Raw genomic sequence first — 18633 nt, forward strand, 5'->3', positions numbered from 1 at the left:
ATCGATACCGACTAACCGATGTACACCTCTACTCTTGGGTACTTCACTAGAAGTCTTTGACTTTTCCATGGCTTAGAGTCGAACCATTAAACATTCTTTTCTCAGGTGCAAGAACAAATCCGATCATTTTTATAGTTGAGGATCAAACCGTTACAATAACTTCTTCTTTTTGGGATCAAGAACCAACCCTTACAAAAGTTTGAAAAGTTCAAGAATACACTTGACTAACTCTCTAAATACAGTGGATTTACAAAGTTTAAGCACTTAACAAATAAACCCTCACAATGCAATATCTCTTTCTCTCAAGAATAAGACGAAAAAAAGAAAATTGAAGCTTAGAGAGAGCAACATTAGAGGCTCAATGGACTATGGCGGATTGTAAAAAGATGTGAAATTGTTGTTTTAATTTAAAGAAGATGAAGAGTTTAAAAAGAGAGGGAAGTAGGTGAAAACCAATTTCATTTTGGGTCATTGGATGTCAGCAAAAAAAAAAATTGAATGGTGGATGTTTAAACTCAATTAGTCTTTAGACACAAACATAATATAATATGATAATATATATATTTTTAAAATCATTTTCTTTTAAAACCTAACAAAAAGTATATCCAAAACTAGCTGTTAGATACAAACATAAAAAAAACATTAAATTCATTTTCTTTTTAAAACTAATCCAAAACCCAAAAGCCTACAATGTGTCATTATTTCTATGCTCCAAATGGCACCTTTCAATTGAGTTCATTTTGATGATTTGGCCGCCCCGCCATCACCTCGCCTATTTTTCTGTTAAACTTATTTATCTTATTTGTTAGAGGTCCGATTTGAGTGGTTCAAATTGTATTGGTTGTTTCAAACTCTATGCCATGGATACTTTAAAACACAAAAATTATTAGCAAATTAATTCAAGTTTGTTATCATCAAAACATTAATTAATTAATTAACAAATTAAAAATTAATTAACTTGAGATTAAGAGCCAATAAGCCAATAATTTGGTATTAAGATTTGGGCTCAGGTCAATTGAGCTCCATGCAAAGGTTTAATTTGGCCCAAACATCCCACTAAACCCCAAATACAATTAGGCTCATGAACCAACCAAGTTAAAACACATAAAAGCCGGCATGATAACTTTAATGACTTGTTTGGAAGCTCATAATTTGGAGGGATTTCAATTCTTAATGAATTTCAAATGAATTCCATTATTTGATACTGTAGGAAATAGAATTGTTTTAAAACCAGAAAGGATTTAAATTCTTAAAACCTTCTAGACTAAACTTTCTAGACTAAAATGCTAGGATCTTGTAGGAATTCTTAGGATTTGAAAATAAATTACTTACTTAATATTGTCAAGTACTAATTTTCAATTAACACATTATAGTTAAAAGTCTATATTAGTAAATTCATAACTTTCTTTCCTTTTTCGTTACCATCCAAACATAAAATTTTAAATACATTCATTTCAAATCTTTTTTTTCCAAACAAAGTAATTGATTTAAAATTATTTATGAGATTTCAAATCATAGGATTTAAAATAATTTCTTAATTTTTATTGAATCCAAACCGAAGATAAAGGAGTTAGAAAAATTTCCTAACAATAAAAAAATTGTAGATTAAAAAAAGGTCGGAATGAGAGAGGTATAAATAAAATATAGAAGAGATAGATGAACTAAATAGAGGATAGATAAGTGTCATAGGCATTTAATTTTGTTTTAAGCCAATAGTAAGAATAGAATTTCACTTCACAAAAAATTAAATATACATACATAAATATTTTAAAGTAATGATTAGATGAAATTTAAAATACATCTCACACTTATTCTGTGTATAAAGAAAAAGGAAAAATTTTAATTTTTTAAAAAATAAAAAATTATCATGTGACCGTTTTTATTTATTGTCTTGACTACATAGACATAGATGTCTGTATTTTTTAAAAATGAAAAAACTAAGTGTAATTTGTAGGATTGACAAAAAAATCCACAAGTTCGAGGAATCCTCAATTTGACCAGAGGTAGGGGTTAAATCGGGGATTAAAGTAGGATCCTCTGCCGGGAAGAGGTAAGGATGGGGAGAGTATCCCTACCCTGTCCCTGACCCCGACCCTACCCTATTTGGTTTTTTTTAATATATTTATATAAAGTTCTAAGAAAATTGGCAAAAAACGGCTATTTATTTAAATCATTTTTCATTTTCATTTTTTTTAATTTTTTACCTATCGGTATGTAAATATAATACTTTTTTTTTTTTTTTTTTTTTTTTTATAAATTTTTACTTTTTGATTTTTAAAATTAATTTATTAACTTTCTTTTAATAAAAAATTGGTTTTATATTAAACTATTAATAAGGATAGGTAAATTTTTTTTAATAATTTTTTATTCAAGTGGTATTTTCCAATATTTTGGGGATGAATCCCAACGGCCGATTCCCCGACGGAGAATCCTCATTCTTGTCCCCCTCTCTGGCTTCAATTTATGGGGATGAGGATTAATTTTCCTCGCGAGGATGGAGATGAGGAATGCCCCTACCCGTCCTGCTTTGATTGTCAGTCCTAGCAATTTGTGTTACAATATATTTTGTATAGTACATCTAATAATAATGTGGCATTTGATAATTAAAATTAAAAAAGAGTTAGATTTTTTTAACATAAGATTTAGGTGAAGTCTATAGAAATCTCATCCCGGTAGTCAATCTAAAACATGAATTCCATATATTTTTTTCTTGCTCAATCACCTTGAATATAACTTTAAATGTTTTTGAAAAAAGAAAATACAAATAAATAAAATAAATGAAATGGAAAAGAAACAAAGAAGAGTTTTTCTCTCTCTTCGAATCCGCTGCACAGGTCGTTGCGCGCTCCCGCATCGGTCCCAGCATCCGTCGCTACGCCCCGTTGCCCTCTCCCTTCACTTCCAACCAGCATTCACCTCGTTCTTCCTCAGATCTACACTCTCCGTCGCCCTTACTCTCAGGTTTTCTTCTCATCTTTCTCCTATATCAGTCTCAGAATGATTTATTCTGTATTCATAGACATTCAGAACGCCGATTCTCGCTCCGTATCTCGTTCTTGTTCGTCTTTGTTTTCATTTTCTAATTTTGTTTTGTTATCCGCGCTGAATTTCGTCCGTTGATTATTTTCTGTTATTTTTAATGTCTCTATCTGGGTTTTCAGGTCCCAATTTGCTGGTTTGTAATCCATTTGGTTTCGATCTTTGTCCAGTGTCCTTCGTTGAATCTCGAAGGAGTCTCTGTCGAGGTGGTTGTTATGTGTTTTTCTATTGGTTTTGATCTGTATAGATAATATCTGCTGTGGTTATTCTTCTAATTTTTTGTTGTTTGCTAGGACTATTTTTTCCGTAATAATTTGTGCTGAATTTATGGTGGAGTTTGCTGAATTTGGGGTTTTTTTTTTTTTGATTTTTGAAGTGTGTCAAAATGAAGGCAAGCTACATGTGCTGAATTTGGGAATTTGTGGTGTTGTGCTTCGGTTGTTCTATCCGTTTTAGATTTAATATGAAATTTGATGGTAATTGAATTCATCTTATTTCGTTCGTGGTAAGTGGGATTATGGAAAGTAGTGGAAGTGGGTGTATTATGCTTTTTCCGGGTTACTCAACTATCAAAAAGTGATTCTATTCCCTTCTATATACCATCCACAGTAAAGCTTTGATTGTGTTTATTGGAAGAATTTTGGCTTTTCTTTTAAAAGCTAGGTTCGGAGAATCCCCCTTGAAAGAGGTTCTTTATGGCATGTGGTGTTCTATACTAAACATGGGTTTGAATGAGTTCTGGTGATTTACCTCAACTGATAACAAAATCAGTAGGAATTTCCCTTGGGAGTTTTTCTGGTTAAGTGCAAGAGAAGATGTCTGCATTCACGTACCATAGAAATTGGGCATGGGAAAAATACTAGTTCCGGGTTTAATGGTTGTGCAGCTTATACACCTCTAAGAATTTTCCTCTCAGACTACCTAATTTTGTGCTTTAAAAGACTGGAAGCATGGCTGAGTTCCGTTGAGATGGGGAAGGAAGTTGAAGCTTTTCTTTCAGAGGCCTATCGGTGAAAGGAAAACTGGGGGATTAACCAACATCACCATCCATTTGGAGAAGCAGAAAACAAGTAACCTCTCTGATCACCTACTATGACACTGCACCTGTCTGGAATCTCACTTACAGTTTGGGCTTCCATAACGAAGAGCTATCCATAATGAAGAGGTATTTTGTAGAAAAGTGCAAAAAGCTTCAAAAGAATAAGACTTATCTTTTGAGATTCTCCTATTTCTTTCTTTCCAAATCTCCCTAACAATAACTCACAAAGCGCAACCCCACAAAATTCTGTGTTTTCCTCTTTGGTTTCGGCCGTCCAGGGCTTCTAAGAGTCAATCCTCAATCATATTTGGACAGGGATACATAAACCAAACACTCTAAGGAGAAGGTCCCACCCTCACGAGGCAGAAGAGCATCTAAAGAAAAGATGCTTGATAGTCTCCTGTCCCTTCAAACACAGGGAGCAAACTGAAGGAGAAGTATATACATTACTAAGCTTCCTTTGTAGCTTTTCTCGAGTACATAAGCTCTTATGTGCTAGACTCCACAGAAAAACTTTAATTCTTCTTTGGCACATTGAACTTCTGCATCATAGTAATAATTGGCGACTTGCATTTTCGAGTAGTTTATTGTATTTTTCTTATCACGCACTGTTTTGAGAGTGTTTTCTCTAACCCCCTCGGATGATGCTTGTAACTCTTTATATGTTTCTTCATGATGCTACTGGAATATCCAATTTCATTCTATTTCTTTTTCTTTAGCAAACAACTTGGTGCTATATATTCTCATCTCCTATGGAAGATATTTTTCTTTCTTCAATGTTGATCTCATTTTCTTATATTAACCATCTTTGTGCAGCAGTCAAATGGATGGACCAACTGGTCGCGGTGGCAGTGGCATGGATATGAATTTACCAAACTATAAGCTTGGGAAAACACTTGGCATTGGGTCATTTGGGAAAGTGAAAATTGCAGAGCATGCTTTAACTGGTCATAAAGTTGCTATTAAGATCCTTAACCGCCGAAAGATTAAAAACTTGGACATGGAAGAAAAAGGTTGGATTATTTTATGAATTGTATGCACTTTCAATCTTTAAACAATATAATTTTTTTTGAATATTTTGAAAAACTGTCAGTCATGATTTTCATCATTTCGATTCCGAGGTTTGTTTTCTAAATGTTTAGTTCAATTTGCCTAAGGGAAATCTACTTACAAGTTATGGTTCCCTCATCCCTCTGTTTCATCTACGCCCCACCACCATCAGAAAAAGATGTTAGTGGGTTTTCCTGGATTTCAAAAATTTGTTCATTCATCCTTTTTACATGATAAATGTGCGCGTGTATTTTTTTTTTAATATTTATTTATTTATGAAGTTGGTTGTGGGTCTGGGAAGAGGCTTACACTTTTTTATCTCCCTATGAAATTGGTGCAGTGAGAAGAGAGATTAAAATATTGAGATTGTTCATGCATCCTCACATTATACGGCTCTATGAGGTTATAGAGACCCCGACAGACATTTATGTTGTGATGGAGTATGTAAAATCTGGGGAGCTCTTTGACTATATTGTAGAGAAGGGAAGGTTACAGGAGGATGAAGCCCGTAATTTTTTCCAACAGGTATGTTGCAATCGCAATTTTAAATATTGGTTGCAACTTGCAGTTTGTGTTATCTTCCATCTTAGTTATGTTGTGGGGACTTCTCCTTCCTGGAACAGATTATCTCTGGTGTGGAGTACTGCCACAGGAATATGGTAGTTCACAGAGATCTCAAGCCGGAGAACTTGCTTCTAGACTCCAAATGTAATGTGAAGATTGCTGATTTTGGTTTGAGCAATATTATGCGTGATGGTCACTTTCTCAAGACAAGTTGTGGGAGTCCCAATTATGCTGCCCCGGAGGTATGTTTGCTGCAGAGCAGTAACTCCCAAGGAATAATTGCCGCTTTGTTGGGTAACTGGGTTTCAATTTAACAATCATGACTTCTTATATAATATTTAGGTCATCTCCGGGAGATTATATGCTGGACCTGAAGTAGATGTGTGGAGTTGTGGTGTGATTTTGTATGCTCTTTTATGTGGCACTCTTCCTTTTGACGATGAAAACATTCCCAACCTGTTTAAGAAAATTAAGGTATTTCTATATTTATTTCATGTAGCTTATTTTTGTTATGGCTGGAATAAAGTTTCTTGTTGAGCTTGTACTTCTGGTTGGAGCTTTTGTTGTTTAGTGTTAGTATTTGCATAGATGATCTGGTTATTTTCAGTTCTCAAGGATAATAACTTCCAAACTTATTAGTATTATTGGTATCCTAGCTGAGGGTCCTCAATGGGCATTGGAGAAATATTGATTTATTTTAGATACTGATTTCATGTACTTAAAACTCTTCCCTATGGTGGCTAACTTGTCTCTGTTACACTTATTTAATTTAATATAAATACCTTGCAATCGATTCAAACCATCTTGGAAGTAATGAAGACTCCAAATCTTAAGTAAAATTTTTCTGTCCTTTAGGGTGGAATCTATACTCTTCCAAGTCATTTATCATCTGGTGCTAGAGAACTGATTCCTAGTATGCTGGTGGTTGACCCAATGAAGCGCATCACGATCCCTGAGATTCGGCAGCACCCATGGTTTCAGGCTCATCTTCCACGCTATTTAGCCGTGCCTCCACCTGATACAATGCAACAGGCAAAAAAGGTTCAGGACTAAAATTCAAAAAATCTTCTCCAAACAATTTCTTTAAAAAAAAATGTTTAATTTATTTAAACATTCATTATCTTATCATTCATGATACAGTACTATATCATATAAAGCCTAAAGAAACCTTTGCATTTTCTGCATTTTGTGAAGCTCGAGAGGATTTTTGTTCTTCAGTGCACCTTGTGCTTTAAAAAACACCGAGTTCTACTTTTTATTTTACAACTTTGGTATTCATGATTTTATTGGGAGATAATTTATCAGTTCATAGATCGTATCTCCTGCCAAGTTTCATAATCCTAGTTCATTAGATTTATTTATTTATTTATTACTTTTCTAGGAAGCAGAACTATTTCATTAAGTTACTCAAGAAATTTTCTTTTTTTTTTTTAATGAAATTTCCTTATCTATGAGAACATTTTTAGAGCTTGCATAAGGAAGACTACTCAATTCACTATTTTGGATTATAGGCAGGAAAAACTACTATAATGTTTTATGGTTCTGTATTTCGTTTCTAAATCTTAGGATTTTTAGGTCTAAAATGTATTCCCTCATAGTCAGATCATAGGATTTCCTTTTTTGCTTCTGTATATTGTAGTTCAGTTCTCACTTAAAATTAAGATTGGTCTCCAAGATGCATTTGATAGATTTCTTTTTTTTGGAAAGATAAGTTTGTGTACTACTGGTTTTTTATTTTAGAACATTAGGGATTGTATGGAAAGAAGCTTTAAAAATAGCTTACACTATTGAAAATTTAAAAGAATATGTAGAAACTTATAGGATAGTTTTCTTAAAACAGATATCTAACATAGAAAATAGGAACAATATTTTACTGTTCACAGATTTTATTTTATTTATTTTATTTTTTTAAATGTAATAATTAACTATTCGTGTATAATTGTTAGGATTACTAGGCAGTTATTAGTTGGCCATTGCCTTGCTTCATTAGTAAGGGTTTTATTATATAACAAAGAGTAGAACCAGTCACCCATATAACTATCCAATATACTCGACATCTATCTTACTTCATAAGATAAGTAAGTTCTTTTACTGTTTTGCAATATAGGTTCTTAATTGCTAGTTTCTCCTGTCCAAGCAATTAAACTTTTTCCTTTGATTATTTTATTTTATTTTTTCCAGATCGATGAAGACATTCTTCAGGAAGTTGTAAAGATGGGATTTGACAGGAATCAGCTGGTGGAGTCTCTTCGTAACCGAATTCAAAATGAGGTGCAAATTAATCATACTCATTGTCTTAAGAAATTTGAAATTCTTCCTTGCTAATGGTTAATATATTCCAGGCTACTGTTGCTTATTATTTGTTGCTGGACAACCGATTCCGTGTTTCTAGTGGCTATCTTGGAGCCGAGTTTCAGGAGACTATGGTATTTTTATTTCTTGTTCTAGTTTTAAACTTCTAGTCTGATAAACACGTATTTCCGTTTTATACTATTAGAAAAAGCCTTCCAACCACCCTCCTGAAGGCATCTTGCTGAAGATTTCCATGATAAGGAGCACAAGAAAAGAAGTTTGGAAACTTTTCTGGGCTCATCATGTGATGTATCTCTCCTGTGTTTAATTGTTGTTCCAGTTGAATTTTCTTTCTACTTGTTTTATCAAGTATTAAATTTCCTATAATCTTCTTCTATAACAAAATAAATTCACCATTTCTATTTTGTTAATGTTGCAGTCCAACATATATTATTTTGTTTTTATTGTTTGGTAGGAAACAGGCTTCAACCGTATGCACCCTGGTGATCCTATAAGTCCTGCAGGACACCGTCTTCCTGGTTATATGGACTATCAAGGAATGGGCTTAAGATCACAGTTTCCTGTCGAGAGGAAGTGGGCTCTGGGATTACAGGTTGGTTTATAGGTTTTAATCTGTATCAAGCATAACTTATAATGATGCATTTCTTGCTTTTTCTCTAATGTCGGAAGATGGATTTATATTTAATGCTTGAATTTTCTTGAGTTTTTTTTCCCTCTATGTTGTAATTTTTCTGAGTAGCATAGTAACTGATGCTACCCAATATATGTATTATGATTGTACTCTTTGGTCTAACTTGGCAGTCTCGAGCTCATCCTCGTGAAATTATGACCGAAGTTCTTAAAGCCCTACGAGAGCTCAATGTGGCTTGGAAGAAGATTGGGCACTACAATATGAAATGTAGATGGTTGCCTGGAATTCCAGGCCAACATGAAGGCATGATTAACAACCCTGTGCATAGTAATCATTACTTTGGGGACGAGTCTACCATCATTGAAAATGACGGCGTTGTAAAATCACCGAACGTTATTAAGTTTGAAGTACAGGTATTTTTCTTTCTATTGGGCCATTTGAAAGAAATATACCAATTTTTCAGACTGTTCCATCTTCTCGCATTGATTGGAATGCATTTCATAGTTTTCGATATAAACTTTCATCCCTTCCTGAACCCACGATACCTGTAGAGACTAAGACCTTTGATTAACACATTTCCTAAGCTTGATTTATTCTCGACTTGTTTCATAAACTAGTTGTTGCTATTTCATGTTTAATAAAGAAGATAATGTTCGGCACGTGTTATGTCATTTTCTTGATAATAATCTCAAGCTTTATTCTCATTTGTTTTTGCTTTGGTTTTGTTGTCAGCTGTACAAAACACGCGAAGAGAAGTATTTGCTTGATCTACAGAGGGTTCAAGGCCCCCAGTTTCTTTTCTTGGACCTTTGTGCTGCCTTCCTTGCCCAGCTCCGAGTCCTCTAAAAAGCACATAATTTCAACTCATGGGATGATGAGCTTGTGAATGAAGATTTCACATGCATAACTTATTTATCAACTTACAGAATTTTAGTTCTTCCCCTTCCCTCTTTAGATGGATAGTTCAGTCGTGTAAATCTGATTTTCGGTAGTAGAAGTTGTCGATGTTGGTGTCCAATATTGATTGGTGATGCCCGTTACCCTGCCCTTCATTACCAACAAAAAGAGAGAAAAAAATCTATTCAACTTCTTATGAAGTGTTGTAATTTAAAGACATTCTCGTGTTTCATCTCTTTCGCTTGCAGTTGCTCCTTGGCTGTCGTTTTCTCATCGTCAAGATTCCTGAAATCCTTCTCTCTTTGGTATGTCTTTTTTAAATATTGAAATGATAGAAATACTCTGATGGGATCGAGGAAAGTTGGTTGTGAACGTGCGATATTCATGCATTGGTTGCTAGTATATGAAGAACACAACTGTCATATAGGTTATGAGGGTTGAAGATTCTTGCTCCCAAGTGCAAAGTAGAGAGGATGATAGAATGAGAATCAGAGAGATGGTTGATGGAGAAAGAGTTGCTGTTTCTAGTTGGAAATTTTGCAATTGCTAGATAATCGAGTAGACTGCATAATCAATTGGATAATTGGATATATTTATATTAGTATTTATGTTTATAAGGTTAATTTATATTTTTAGTTTTTACTTAAGTTTGAATTCAATTTTCATCATTTATTATTATTATTTGCTAGATGTTACTGTTGATGAAAAACAACGTATATAGTTGACACGCTACTATTTCTTATCAAGAAATGTTGTATGGTGTTTTTACTTGTAAAATATATTTATATTCACCCATTACTTTGTTCAAAATCTAGTTGGAAGGTTGAAGACATGTTGAAGATATGGCTTGATTAAATTGAGAAACACAGATTTTAAATATAATACTTTTAACTTATATAAACATTTTTTTTTCTGAACTACCGAAGCTTAAACAAAACAAGTAGGGACAATTTGGTACGCAAAATATGAGTAATATAATGTGTTATACTTTAAAAGAAAATCACGTATTAAGTTATATAATATTAAATAATAACAGGTACACAAAATTTATACCATAAATTTTATTAATGCTAAACATAGAAAGAACTATTTTAAAAAAATGAGATCTAATATCTAAATTCGTTAACAAATACAATCCGATTTTACATAATTTTTTTTTGGAAGCTTGTTACGTGAGAGTACTTTGGTCAGTTAACCTATTTAAGAAATTTGTCTCTTTACCATTTGGTTATTTAGCTAAACAAATGGAATAGAAAACCTAAATATGTAAGACGAGAGATATGAAATCCTTTAACATAATACATTCAATGGAGTCCTAAAAATAAGGATATGAATAATATCGTAGATATAATAATTCGATATAAAAAAAAAAAAGTAAACTCAAAAACCAGTCCAGACCTTAAACTATTTATATTTGTTTTTAATATGATGATAAACATTTATAGTACAATGAATCCTAAAAACAACGTATTTCTTAAACTTCCACAAGGTACTAATTAATAATGTTTTTGAAAAATAACTAAACAAATTTTCTTTTCTTTTTTTTTTTTTTCTGTAAAGACTAAATGTTGAGATAAAATTTTTAAATAGGTTAATAGAACAAAATTTTTCCACTTAAATTTGAAAAATACACGATGTAATTTAAAAATGAACCAAACAATATAAAATCACGATATTTAAAAATTTTGGAAGAACTAAAAAAAGAAAAAGAAAAGGAAAGAAGGTTATATGCTTGAACATAAATGGGGAAATAAAACAAGAGAGCGTGGACTCGCTAAAAATATAATGGCTATATTTCATTAACCTAAAGTAATTAGCTGATTAAAAAAATACATAATATTATTATTAGCAATCTATTCCAATTTTCCTTAAAATTGTAGGATATGGTGTAAAATGGGAAAGTGGAATTCTGTTTTGGGCCATCAAAGTAGTTGGGCCCGTCAACAGTAGTAAGCCGAATTTTCCCACATCCGCAAAGTTCTAAAATGGGACACGGGTTCGAGGCTTAAACCGCCGTTGCGGAGGCGTTGCTCAAGCCACGAAGCCGGGCGGTGGTGAACACAGAGCAAACTATTCTTTCGCCTTTTACTAAAGAATACCGCGTGTTCGCCGCATGCGCCGGCATATGTCTATTTTTGGAGGATTTTCTCTTCAAAGAGAATTTCCTACAGCCATAGTTCAAGCATTTTTATTTTAATTTATAATTCTTCATTCATAATTTGAAATGTAAATAAAATATAAAATTTTTATATATTGCTAAATACAAATATGTTTTTTTTATATATATTCTTTTTGATATTTTGATCTTTTGAAGCATACATATCCTTTTCATCTGTTGTGTCGATTTTAATTTGTATTTTAGACTTGAGTCTTCAGCCACGTTTGTAAATGCGTCGAAATTTGGTAGAACGCTAACCATTACGAATGTGATGTCTACTTAAATATTTTAAGGAAAAATGGAGGAAATAGCAAAATTGTGTTCCTTAATTTTCGTGGCCATACTATGGTCGGAGATTTCGACCAATGGATTCAGGAGATAGGGGTATTTCTCCCATTTTAAAATTTGAACTCACAGTTCAAGATAAGGATAAAAATAAGTGTATTGAATCCGAGTGAAATAAAAATACAGTGTTGGTCTAGAGTGAACTGCCAAAACGCACCATTTCAATTTTGTCATTTTTGAAATTCGAATTTATATTTTATTATCGAATTAGATTTTGATAACTATTTTTCAAATTGGTTCAAAATAAATCAATCTAAACCAATATTTCCTTATTTTTCTCCCTCAATTTTAAATTTGGGTTTATATTTTGTTATCAAATTTGATTTTATCTTTTACTAATCAATAATTATTTTTAATGTCTGTGACCAAATTTAATTGCATCTTAATCCTTTTCATCACTATATACATATTGTTATCAAATTAATGGTAAATTGTTTCATATTTAGGAAATTTTTACGTTTTATCTCATGGTATATTATTATTTTTAATTTTTTTTTTGAGATGACATATATTATTGTTAGATTTATTTTTTTAAGTTTTTATATGTGTGTGTATATATATATATATAGATTCATTTTTATTTTTTTTTAATACAATATATTATTATATTCATTTTTATTTTTTAAAAAAATATACACGTGCCTTGTTAAAAAAAAGCCATCATTTTTGTGATTTTGAATTATAACATAATTTTATATCTTCCTAATTTTTCTCTACTATTATATATTCAATATATCTTTTGTTAATCAAATTCGATTTTATTTTGTTTTTATCGATTTGTTAATACATTTTCTTATCACGTTGTAAATTTGATTCAGTTTCATGTAATTCTTTTCAATTTTTTTAATACATTTTCTTATCGTGGTTGAAGATTTTGGGTTTGAAATTTTTGAATCTATGTTGATAAAAGTTTGGAATTTGTGATTTTGAATTTGAGATAGAATAGGATTAAAGTATATATAAATATGTATATATACGAGAATTAAAAGAAAAATTATATTTCTTTTTTTTATTATTATTAAATCCATGCGTTCAAAATAAATTTTAATAGAATTTAAATCAATAAAAAAGTTTAAAGAAAATGTAACCCTACGACACATCTTCAAGATTAAATATTGGTTGTTTGCAATTTTTTACAATAATATATATATTATTCAACAATCTAAATCTCATCTTCTTTTTCTCTTTTAGTTAACCGCTACCCCTTTCCCAAATCTCTCTCCTCTTCAATCTCATGCCTACCACCATTGGTTCAACAACTCTCCCTTGAATTCTATCATCTCAGCTAGCTTCTGACAACCATTCCTGCCAGGTCACCACCCTTGTGTTGGATCAACATCAGCACGCAGCGGAAAGGAACAAGATCCATAGGCATTCTAATTCATTAATTTTGATTGAAAAGAAACATGCTAAAATAGAGTATAATGGGTTTTATGAACATATCTTGACCGAACCATTGAAATTTTCATTTCCAGCTGCTAAATCCTCCAAATCCTTGTGCAGACCACCACAAGATCTTCCCTACTATCCTCTTGGTGCTCTAGATTGAGTTGTGGGACTCAATATAAGCTAGAATCAAAGGAATATGGAAAAAAACTCACTGAATCAATCCTTTGAAGAACACCTTCTTCATCCGAATTTTTCAGCAAAAATTCAATCGGTTCATCATTTCTTTCTTCACTCTAATCTCTTCAATATATTGCAGACTATCATGCAAAAAGATGTGCTGCATGGGATGCAATTGAGTAAACCAAAGGAGGAGGTGGTGGATTCCTTGTAAGCTAGTTGAAGATTAACTTTGAAAACCTTTTTCAATTTTGTGTAATTTTTCAATTTCCAAAAATTCAAAATTGATTTTAAAATCATTTTTTATTTCTAAAATCAAAATTTATTAATATAATTAATTTCATAAATTAACTTTCTAATAAAATTAATAAATAATTATTTAAATAATTTACATAATACTAAATAATTTAATATCCAATATTAAATTAATTTTTACACAAATTCATCTTCATATATTTAAATCATATTTAAATATATTTTCTCCAATTCCATTTGATTCTAATTTGAACACTTCAAATTAACTTATCACGCTACTCTAGAGCTAATTCATTTCCGAGCTAGTAGGGGGACCTCATGGACCTACAGATCATGGACTCCAATGATCCGAGATTAATAAGCTAAACTCATTAGACCGATCTAACCCCCGTTCGTTAACTAATGGGTCACAACACTAAAGCCCATAGTTAAACTTCCCTCACTGTAGATATATTATGTCCACTCGATATAACCATGATTAGTAAGTTAACTCTTCACAGGTTGTTCGTAATAACGGTTAGGTCAAATCTCTGTTTTACCCCTGAAATTACCTCTTGTTCCTTAAGTCCCCGCTGATCCCCTAATGAACAATTGTTTTGTGATCCAATCACAAAACTGAGTCCCTCTTATGCTAAATGAGAGGGCGAGATCCCTCGTTCAAGTCCCATAATCAATACTTAAGGGAACAACCTCTCTACTATTCCTAAAGCGGGTAGGAGTGAATTCTCTCTTGCACTCTAAGTCTGCAACTATCTTCCGGTCTTACCCCTGAAATGGCAGTCATATTGACCCGGCGTTGTTGAGCCAACCCTCACCTATGCAAATCTAAGGGCAATCATAGATAAACAGAAGTTCATAGTTAGCTCAGGATTAAGGTTAAGTTACCTAGGTCATCGCTTTGAAATAGTCAGTCTTAAATAGTAAAAAGAATTATAAAGTAAGAGTGACTCATTTCGTGGTCCGATCTTGTACAAACTCTTTTGCACAAGGACACCCCCACTCCTCATGTCTAACATGAACGAATTAGGATCACTTCGTTTGTAGCACTTTACAACTCCTTGTAACAACTACAGAGCAGGTCGTATCCAATAGTGTTACCAGAATAAGGTACCCAACCTTATCCATGTACTATAGATCATTTTGACTATTTACTCGAACCTGATCCACCTTTATGTCTCCACATAAAGTTCAAGTACTCATCCAATAGTCAAGGGACTTTTAGGTTTATTGGATTTCTATTCAAGCAATAGATCTATTCAATAACACCTTTATTGAATTTTTAGAATAAGCTCCATTGTTTACATACTACGAGTTTTAGGACATAAAACCCAACACCTTGGTCGCTCACATGCGTGTTTCTTACTTTTGTTTATGCACACTATTTTCAACAATGATGTTCGAGGATTGATGTCAAACACAATCCTTAATCTAATAGGATTTCTAAGCTTGTCCTCGACGGATTCTGTTTGTCTAGTCACATTGTCCAAAGGTTTGAATTTTTTCAAATACTCATTTGCCAACAATAACTTTACTGGCACAATCAACTCTGCTTTCACCTTGGAGGAAATCCATCATTGTGAACATCCAAAAGCATTTGATGATCATTGCTGCCTGGTCATAGGCTTCCCTTGCACGCGTTTTATTGACAACCAGAAGCGTGATGACCATATATAAGATGATTTTTAATTATTGCTTATGGAATATTTAGATACAGTGTATTTATGGTATTCAAGTTATTTTTGAAGCATTTATCTTTGAATTATCATTTGCACTTAATTTAGTTATTTTTAGGATAGTTTGGTCATTTATTAATTATTATTTTCTATTATTTATATTCATTTTTTTATTTTTATAATTTTGAAACCTTTTTGCCATTTTTCCAAATAAAACTTTAAAATTTTCTATTTCACCCTATTTTTATAGCTTTGTTCTTTTGACCCACCAACTTAAAAGTTGGTGTAAACATAGTTAAATACTAAGGAAATTGGATAATATAGCAAAATTTTAGGTTTTGTTTAGATATTTGGAAGAATTCAAAATTAATAAGATTTTTGGCAAATCATGTTGGGGTTGATGTCCTAAATCTCATAGGGTCCTGTAGTTTGTAAATACTTGTATGAACAAACATTTTGTAATTTATAATATGTGATATTTTATTCATTTTTGTCTATGAAATATTTGATATTTTAGTTGCATTAATCATAAACTAATAAACTAAGATCCATGATTATTATTGTAACTTAAACATGTATGTGAAGACATACAAGTGGATCGTGTTTAAGTAATAATCTAAATTGTCTGTAGTATATGGATAAGGCTGGGTACCTTATCCTGGTGACACTATGAGTGTGACCTGCTTTATAAGTGTTACAAATGTTGTAAAGTGTTGCAAATGATCTGATCCTGATCATTCATGTATTAGACATGCGAGTGGGGATAATCTATACAAAGGAGTTTGTATAAGACTGGGCCACGAAATGTTTAGTCTCGTTATATAACACCGTTCATGATTGAGACTTTCATTTCACTAGGATGACCATAGGTAACATGACCTTAATCCTGAGTGAGTTGTGAACTCCTGCCTATGAGGGCGGTTCTTTGATTTGCATGGGTGATAGTGGCCAGATCGCCGACTCAACAAGCCTATCATTTTGGGGATTCTTCTAATTGGGGAGTTGGGAACTCAGCTACACAAGATGAAATTCACTTCTTCCCCAAAACAGGGGTAAGTAGATAAATTGCTCCCTTAAGGGTTGATTTCAGGTATTGAACAATGTGACGCCATACTCTCTCTTGGCCAGAGAGGGGTTTAGTCATAATCAGACTATGATCTATTGTTCATTAGAGGGATCAGTGATACTTAAGGAGTTAGATGTAACTACAAGGGCAAAATGGTAATTTGGCCCAGTTGTACTTATGAGCGATTTGTGAAGGGTCATCGTACTGTTGATTGGTTATATCCAATAGACATAGAAATATATCTGTAGTTCGAAGAGTACAGCTGCCGGTCTTTAATGGAGTGCCCAACAGTTAACGAATGGTGGATAATGTGTTAAAGAGTTTAATTAGTTATTCACATACCATTGGAGCTTCAAGGTACAGGTCGATGAGGTCCCCTTGGTAGCTCAATGGATTTAAGTTAAGAATTATTTTTTGGGTTAATTTGAAATATTCAAATTAATAAGAGGGAATTTGATTATATATGATATAATTAAATTAACTCAATTATAGATGATACAATCGATATAATGTATTTGATACACTATTGTTTGAATGGAGGAACAAATATTTGAATATGATTCAAATATATTTTCTATGAATAAGATTCATAGTTATTAAATTTAATATAAATATGATTTACATTAAATGCCATAAAATAGAGAAAAAGAACTATGGTTTATATATTGTATATGATGCAATATTAAAACTATAGGTTATAAATATAATATGATAAGTTAATTATCATATTTATTTATGATTTATTAATTCTTTGATAACTAACTTATTTTTCTCCATAACCACCCTTAGTGGGTAGTTATTCGGTTTTATGGCAAATTGGGATAAATGAAATAGTCTTAATTATTCCAAAGGTAAGTGAACGAGAGACGTGATTAACAATCAAGTATCTAATAGGTGATGTATCTCAAGGGGTAAGAACTCACTCTTCTTATATTTGGTGCTACTAACTCTTCTCTTTGTGAAGAATTTTCTAGGTGTATGCATAGTGAGTTTGAAATGAGCATTATGGGAGAACTTAAATTCTTCCTTGGGCTTCAAATTAAACACCTTGAAGATGGAATCTTTATAAATCAAGAGAAGTACACAAGGGATCTACTCAAAAGGTTTAAGTTCGATAATGCAAAAGTAGCAAAGACCCCAATGAGTACCACTACAAAGCTTGATAAGGATGAAAAAGGTAAAAACGTAGATATTAAAGCTTATAGAGGTATGATCGGATCCTTGCTTTACTTATTTGCGAGTAGGCCTGATATTATGTTTAGTGTATGCATGTGTGCTAGATTTCAATCATGTCTTAAAGAATCGCACTTACATGCTGTAAAAAGAATTTTTAAATATTTGCTTGGTACCGTTGATTTAGGCTTATGGTATCCTAAAAACGTATCTTTAGATTTGATTGCATATTCTGATGCTAATTTTGTTGGTAGTCTAACTGATAGAAAAAGTACTAGTGGAACATGTCATTTTCTAGGTAGTTCTTTAGTATCTTGGTATAGTAAAAAGAAAAATTCTGTTGCATTATCTACCACTGAGGCTGAATATATTGCTGTTGCTAGTTGTTGTTCTCAAGTTTTATGGATGAAACAAACGTTGCGTGATTTTGGTTTAAATTTTGAACAAGTACCAATCTTTTGCGATAATACTAATTCAATTAATTTAACTAAAAATCCCATTCAACATTCTAGAACAAAGCATATAGATATTAGACATCATTTTCTTCGAGAGCATGTGCAAAATAAGAATATTGTCATTAATTATGTTAATACTGAGAACCAGGTAGTAGATATTCTTACAAAGGCATTAAATGAAGAAGCCTTTTGTAAAAATAGACTTGCACTTGGTATTATTAGAATTGCCTAATTATGTTTGATAGGGGGAGCATTATTCATATTTCTATGAATTTATGTTATAATTTATTGAGAGGGAGCATTATTTGTATGATTAAGGGGGAGAAAAATCACTTGTATATCTTTTTATTGATAACAAAAGGGGGAGAAGTATTTTTGGTATTATGGTGGTTTGTCATCATCAAAAAGG

General features: G+C 32.2%; 1 protein-coding gene and 1 non-coding gene across 6 annotated transcripts; both read left to right on the forward strand.

The window, feature by feature from the left end:
• Positions 1-2670: 2670 nt before the first annotated feature.
• On the forward strand, positions 2671-9769 carry LOC120067226 (SNF1-related protein kinase catalytic subunit alpha KIN10). Of its 5 annotated transcripts, none has more exons than XM_039018746.2 (12): positions 2732-2961; positions 3162-3245; positions 4895-5091; positions 5469-5653; positions 5752-5934; positions 6035-6166; positions 6548-6733; positions 7874-7963; positions 8035-8118; positions 8460-8597; positions 8807-9049; positions 9369-9769. In XM_039018746.2, the coding sequence occupies exons 3-12, from the start codon at positions 4902-4904 to the stop codon at positions 9480-9482; spliced, it is 1545 nt and encodes a 514-aa protein (XP_038874674.1). In that variant the 5' UTR covers positions 2732-2961; positions 3162-3245; positions 4895-4901; the 3' UTR covers positions 9483-9769. The 5 variants fall into 5 exon arrangements, with proteins under 5 accessions (XP_038874671.1, XP_038874674.1, XP_038874675.1 ...); XM_039018747.2 differs by having other exon boundaries at positions 2757-2961; positions 4898-5091; XM_039018743.2 differs by lacking the exon at positions 3162-3245 and having other exon boundaries at positions 2671-2961.
• Positions 9770-11575: 1806 nt separating this feature from the next.
• On the forward strand, positions 11576-11695 carry LOC120068699 (U5 spliceosomal RNA). Its single transcript, XR_005479327.1, has one exon. It is a non-coding gene; the product is annotated as a U5 spliceosomal RNA (small nuclear RNA).
• Positions 11696-18633: the final 6938 nt, after the last annotated feature.

The sequence above is a fragment of the Benincasa hispida genome, chromosome 12, assembly GCF_027475165.1.
Source record: "Benincasa hispida cultivar pf3 chromosome 12, pf3_genome.v1.1, whole genome shotgun sequence".
NCBI classification, from domain to species: domain Eukaryota; kingdom Viridiplantae; phylum Streptophyta; class Magnoliopsida; order Cucurbitales; family Cucurbitaceae; genus Benincasa; species Benincasa hispida.

Coding starts and splice junctions, on each gene's coding strand:
- LOC120067226 (XM_039018743.2), top strand. CDS start 2,783: ATGGAAAAGAAACAAAGAAGAGTTTTTCTCTCTCTTCGAATCCGCTGC. Junction 5,092..5,468: donor CTTGGACATGGAAGAAAAAG/GTTGGATTATTT, acceptor AAATTGGTGCAG/TGAGAAGAGAGATTAAAATA. Junction 9,050..9,368: donor TTATTAAGTTTGAAGTACAG/GTATTTTTCTTT, acceptor TTTTGTTGTCAG/CTGTACAAAACACGCGAAGA.